Genomic DNA, 6430 nt, shown 5'->3' on the forward strand with positions numbered 1-6430 from the left:
TATATATATATAGAGAGAGATAGTCTGAGGCAAGCGACAGTTCAGGAAATTTCGCAGGAAAGCCAGAAAGAAGCCGAAGCCCTAAACGTTCACGAAGCCAGACGGTGCTGGTTTGTGTGTGTGTGCGTGTATGGGTGTTTGTGTTGGTATACAATTCAAACACACACACAAACACATGCGCACACACACAGCTATTTCTTTTCGATTTTAGCCACAGCAGAGCTTCGACACACGACCCTCCACTTGCCACGCCTTTCCACTCTTGTCTAACCATATTGTGAGCTATCGAACCATTTTAATCAGGGAATCAAACCGAAACAAATATAGGTTACGGTTTCGGTTCCGGTACGTCCCGATTTAACTATTTCGGTCAAAGGTCTATTTCAGTTTTTTTCTTTCGGTTCCGGTATCAGTACCGGTACGTAACGGTACAGCAAATCAATTTTGAAACATTTTAAAATTTTAAGATGTCGTTATATAATAAATATGACATAGAAATAAACATTTGAACGAATTAAAAATATTTGAATACAGAATGTATTTAGAGGACAAATCATGATCAAAATGACATTCCGTTTAAAAATCGGTTCAGTTTGCATCAAGTTATGACTGTTTGAAGTTGGTCAGACTGCGAATTTAGCCACTTTCCATGTCCAAATTTTTGTTCAACTTCAAATGATTTTTTACAAAAAAATGAAAGGTCTCAGAATTAAGTTTAAAGTGTTGTTTTATACTAATTACGATATAAGAAGCTGATTAAAAGTGAAAAATTGAGATTAAAAATTTTGAATTTGCAAAATTTCAAAGGGACCCTTAGCATCGAAATCAATATCTAGTAGAATCTAGAGGAAAATATTTTCTTTATGAATTTAATAAAATTTAAATGCAGAATGAATTAAAATGCCAAATAATGAATAAAATGACATTCCGCTTTAAAATCGGTTCAGTTTTGATCAAGTTATGACAGTTGGAAGTTGGACAACTCTTTGACCTAGCAAATTTACCAGAATCGTACCGGTACAAACGTTTCGGTATTCGGTTTTTGACAGAGAATTTTCATTCGGTTACGGTTTCAGTTCCGGTACTAAAAATGAAACGGTTGGTTTCGGTTAAAGGTTCCGGTGTTATTCCCTGATTTTAATAGTTTTTCTAAAATTTTTCAAAATGGTTAAAATTAATAGTAATAATTGTAATACTATTTAAAATCTTAGACAACATGTTGTTGACTGCTTTTAAATAAATAAAAAAAATATTGTCATTATTATAAAGTTAAATACACTGATAATTAGCCTGTTTTAAAAATCCAGAATATTGTTTTAAAATTTGTTTTGTAAATGAGGCGTAAGAGGAAAATATATAATATTTTACCGAAATCGTTTACATACCGAAACATTTGTACCGGTACGGGTTCAGCACATTTTTGTACAAATAATTGCCCAAAACTCCATACATTTTTGGGAGATTTTCGGTTGGTTTCGACTTCTGTGGCATTAAAAATGGGACAAAAAGGGTATTATGTGTTTGGCAGAATGTGTCATAATTAATATAAAATACACTACCATTTTACAACTTTGTTTATCAGTACACATATTTCGAAAACTTATGCTTTTTAATAAAAATATATAAATAAATGAAAACAGATACTAATATGAATACGAGACTTTATTTGCTTATTTCTTATTACAAAATATATGACAAAAACTTATCTTTTGAATTAAACAAATTTTTAAATGATAATTAAAGTAACTTCAGTGTTTTAAATAAAATTAAAGTTCCATACTTCTGGTTTTTGTATACGTTTTTGAAACTCATTAAATGAGGCATACAACAGTTATTGTCCTGTCACGAAGGGGTGGCATTTAAAATATAAATTGAAAATATAAATGACAGCTTCTATAAAAGTCAGCTTTCTTAGCTTGTACAGTTATTACTATGCGTTGATTGACTGGTAAGTCAGTCAATCAATACAATCCATTTACATTAATGTGGTAACATCTCTTAACCTAATACAAAACATATATCGAAGGAATTTTAATTAGTATATAGTTCCTTGGATTCATCAATCCAATCCATTTTAATTAATGTGGTAACATCTCTTATATCGAAACATATATGTAAGAAATTTTAATTAGTATATGGTTCCTTGGATTCATCAATCCAATCCATTTTAATTAATGTGGTAACATCTCTTAACCTTATACAAAACATATATCGAAGGAATTTTAATTCGTATCTGATTCCTTGGATGCATCGGCATTATCATAACAACCCATATCGGCCTTAAAGAGAATTTGATAAAAATGGAATTGTATGATATTTTTGGTATTCGCAGAGTATTCCCCGAGCTTGTTGCCCAGATATTGCAAAAAGAAGGCATCATCTGGGTTGGGGATAGCAATTGTCGCTTTTGTCGAGGAACCCGACGAGGTGGCATTGAATGTGGCAACAGTGGGAGCTGCAACAGAAGTTCCATCAAGAGCAGCAACAGAGTTTAGTTGTGACACGTTGCTTGTGATAAACTTATTATCCTCGGGGTGACTTTCCTGATAAGAGAGAGATTAGTTAAAGTCAGAAATAAAATGAGCTTATAAACAGAAATATTTAAAATAATAAATAAATAAAACTTCGTCCAGTTAAACTTGGGTCGAAACAGAAGGACATGGCTCGATCGATTCGTCCTGATCATAAATATACACGTATACATTATGGGGTCTACCATCACTCTTTTATTACAATATCCTTTGCAGGGATACGCTAATACGTATTATATTGAATAAAAGTTCTTTAACGTTTCTGCTTTAAGACAGCAGAAATTCCAAAAAAAAACTACACAGATTAAGTAAAGTATATATAGAATATAAATATATAAAATGTTAGAAATAATTAATAATTTATCTGTGTCAAATAAACTAATCTGTAAATTCGATCTGTGTTCAGTTCGGTCTTACATCGCTAAAATTTAATTATACGCACTTTCTTGATGGGCTTATTAGTGTTGGGTATCCTCTGAGATTTGGGTATCTCCTTGATGGACCGGTCCCACATGTCCCACATTCGCATGCGATCGCGTGGCAGATTAAATGCTGTGACCAACATTTCGACCATATCCTTGACGGTTTGAATTGGCCTTACCTTTAACGGACGCTTAAATATCTGTTCCAATTCGATGAGACGACGCTCTTCTTGCGACTCAAAGTAGTCCTTGAGCATGACTGGGATAGGTATATCGAGATTAGGCTCCATGCGATGCTTCAAATCAAGACGCTCTATTAGATCGTTGAATATCTCTTTTTCAGGTATATCGCATAATACACGATCTATCTCCGATTTCCGTACATAGACGAGCATGTAGACACTGCTGTCTTTATCACGAAGCAAGATCTCATCATCCTTTCCGCCGTAATTTTGCTCGATGGCCTCTTCCTTTTGGCAACGGGACACCAATTCGTTATCAAATTTAAACCAACGTCCATCAGCCTTTGGATTTATGAAGACTACATAATGACCGCAATATTTATCGCCCGAGTGTACGAGTACGGAATGGAGAACATAATCGGCTGGTGTTTTTTCACGCTCGGCCAAAAAACCATCGAGATGGATTTCGTCATAAAACTTAAAACGATTATTGTCTTTGATTAATTCATTTGTAACTGGATTGAATTGGAAACGATTCAAGTATATGTGCAACACCGGAGGGAATGATGTGAATATGACTCTCTTGCTTGCCTATAAATATGTACATGTAAAATAAACAAATTGATTGCATTGAATTAAAATAACAAATGGCAAATGCACAGAATTGTCAACTTAAAATTGATCAAAAGCTCTTGTCTTGTTAAATTTTCTACCAGAAACATTTTCAAGTTACTTGCTTAAGCATTTAACCCATGAATAAGTTCACTAATTAAAAAAAATTTGGTTCTATATATCATGCACAGGGTATTCTACTGTCGAGTGCGCTCGACTGATTTTTTTTGGTTCATTTTTAAGTTGTTTTTAAAATTTGGAATAAGCATATTAACATTAAAGTTACAATGTCAGAAGCGTATGAAATTAAAAAATTTCTAATTATTATATAGATAAAACAATTAAGAGTATATTTTTAATCCAAAAGTCTACTATAAATATTTATTTGTTTTTAAATATGGTTTTTATATTTGACCTACCTGGTGACAGTGCATTTCGGGGCACTTGCTGTTGCCATGATCCACTTTTTTTGTGGCGATATAGTCCTTGAGGGAGTCATAGATGTTCTTCTTGCCTTCGATATTAAGTTTAATATCGTAGAAAGTTTCGTCGAATGTTTTAGTAGAGTTGAAATATTGCGTTGATTTAAAGAATGACGTCATTTTTCCCTTGAAAAGCCCTGGAATTGTATCTTCCAGGCTGGTGTCCTTCATAGCTGTCTCCAAGTTGTGGATCGTTTTACACAAAAAATCTTGAGCATTACACGGCATAAACGATTTCAAGTCTTCGAATAAAATCGAAAGTATTGGCTTCTTGGCGTCCACGGGACAATCACCGAACTGCAGTTCATGGAAAATACGCTGCAGGTGGAAAACCACAAATTTGCTTTCATCACCTATATCTACATTCGTCTGCATTTGATAAACAGCCGAACGGAGTGCGTTTGTAAAATACAACATCTGCAGCACCGAATTTATGTCTCTTGTGCATTCTCGTTTCCTTAAACCAATGTATCCGGTGTGCTTCTTGGAATCCCATTTTATTCCGTGCGGAGCATCGGCAATAACATGCACTTCGATTGTAATACTGTCATTGTGAACATAGCAGTTGTCCGGATTGTTCAGTTCCTCCCAGGTTATAAAATCGGGCAAGCCCCAACCTGTGCCTTTTAAGTTGAATAAACGATCGATTTTGTTGCAGGTATATGGTTTCGCATTCGGCTTGTAACATACGAGATTCAATTTGGCGATGGCATGGCATGACCAGGAGGTATCACGACTATCAGCATTGCATTGAAGAAAGACGCCTAATGCCCTATTATGGGGTACGATCAATATACTCCATGGCAGCATACGGACATAGAAAGGCTCTGATGTTTGTGCTTTATTATTTGGTCCAACATTGTCAAAGGTATACGAGAAAATCGCTTGCGATCGGAATTTATCCACCTCTATTTCGTCTTTCGTTGCCATCTTTGAAATGGTTCCTAACAATGCAGACCTGATGTTGTTAGTTCTGCAATTTACGATGTATTATTATTATTAATTATATTCATATGAAGATTACAAATAAATATATACATAATATATTAAGAGGATATTGACTTAATTTATTTGATTTGCTTAGTGGTGTCAGTGTGTCATAATTTTTGGGTGACAAAATCAGCTGACGTAGTTATTTTAATATTTTATAGAATCTTTTGATCTGCAATATTAACAAAATTATAAGAATTACTGTAACACGATTATCTCGATTATTAAACTCGGTTCATTTTGTTGTTTTTTGCTGCTGCTTCCATAGACTGATCTGCTCCAATGTTTATCTAGTTTGTCCCTTAAATGTGCCTTCAATGTTGCACTTAAATTGCTGATTCCGCCATTCTTTTTGTTTATTTCGTCGTTTTGTTTTCCCAAGTGCTTTGATTGGTTTTGTTTCTCTTTTTTTTTTCAATCTTCTTCTGCGTTCCTTTCTTGGCTTGTTTTCCTCGTTTTTTTATTGAGCCGACATTGAATTTTTAGAATAAGTAATAGGAGAAGAACCATTGATAAATGTACTTAGCAAAAAAATTTTCTCGTACGCCCGAAATATTAAAGCATTATTTTTTAACATAATTACGAAATAGTTTTAAAAGTTTTTTTAATACAAAACAAAAGTAATTGATGACATCATCTGCAAAAAATGTTTAAAAAACTAAGTGTACAAATAAATGTTTGGCTGACTGTTAATGTACAGACATCTACAAACATACACTAAGAATACAGCACATACATACATACATCCATACATATACATGTAAATTGTACATATGTATACAGTGGAATGAATATGGCAGACGTAAGAGGAAAAGCTCTCTAGGTGCATGATTTTAATACATTTTTGTGTTTTTTGCTCACCTTTTTTAACTCTCAAAATACGTATTTAGTATTTATTATTTTTGCAATTGTTAATTGTGTTAGAGCTTTTCAATATATGAAAAACACTTCGTATTTTACTGCACTGCAAAGTAAATTTTGCGATTTCAATTTATGTATTAAAGCAAATATGCAACAAATGCAACTTTTAAATACTGCGCAGTTCGAATTTCCACTAGAAATCTTAAACGAGCAGAGTTCTTCGAATTGAACGACTCGACAAATTAAAGAACAGCCAGAGACTTACAAAAAGTTCTCTTAGGGATGAGCATCAGTGTGGTGTTATCGATGTTTTAAAAGCTGCGAATTATCGTTAGTGATCTACTTTCGAT

At 33.6% G+C, this 6430-nt stretch overlaps 1 protein-coding gene across 1 annotated transcript; it reads right to left on the minus strand.

Annotated features, from left to right (window-relative positions):
- Positions 1 to 1792: 1792 nt before the first annotated feature.
- On the minus strand, positions 1793 to 5434 carry LOC117793834 (ubiquitin carboxyl-terminal hydrolase 7-like). The gene is made up of 4 exons (XM_034634256.1): positions 5405 to 5434; positions 4167 to 5202; positions 2974 to 3726; positions 1793 to 2543 (listed from the first exon to the last, which is right to left on the minus strand). The coding sequence occupies exons 2-4, from the start codon at positions 5157 to 5159 to the stop codon at positions 2223 to 2225; spliced, it is 2067 nt and encodes a 688-aa protein (XP_034490147.1). The 5' UTR covers positions 5160 to 5202; positions 5405 to 5434; the 3' UTR covers positions 1793 to 2222.
- Positions 5435 to 6430: the final 996 nt, after the last annotated feature.

Source organism: Drosophila innubila, chromosome X (genome assembly GCF_004354385.1).
Source record: "Drosophila innubila isolate TH190305 chromosome X, UK_Dinn_1.0, whole genome shotgun sequence".
Lineage (NCBI taxonomy): Eukaryota > Metazoa > Arthropoda > Insecta > Diptera > Drosophilidae > Drosophila > Drosophila innubila.

Bases quoted from the DNA above. Each gene is read 5' to 3' on its own strand.
- LOC117793834 (XM_034634256.1), bottom strand. From the start codon at position 5,159: ATGGCAACGAAAGACGAAATAGAGGTGGATAAATTCCGATCGCAAGCG. The intron at 3,727-4,166 runs GTAGGTCAAATA...ACATATTTATAG, and splicing joins CCGAAATGCACTGTCACCAG to GCAAGCAAGAGAGTCATATT. The intron at 2,544-2,973 runs GTGCGTATAATT...CTCTCTTATCAG, and splicing joins CTAATAAGCCCATCAAGAAA to GAAAGTCACCCCGAGGATAA.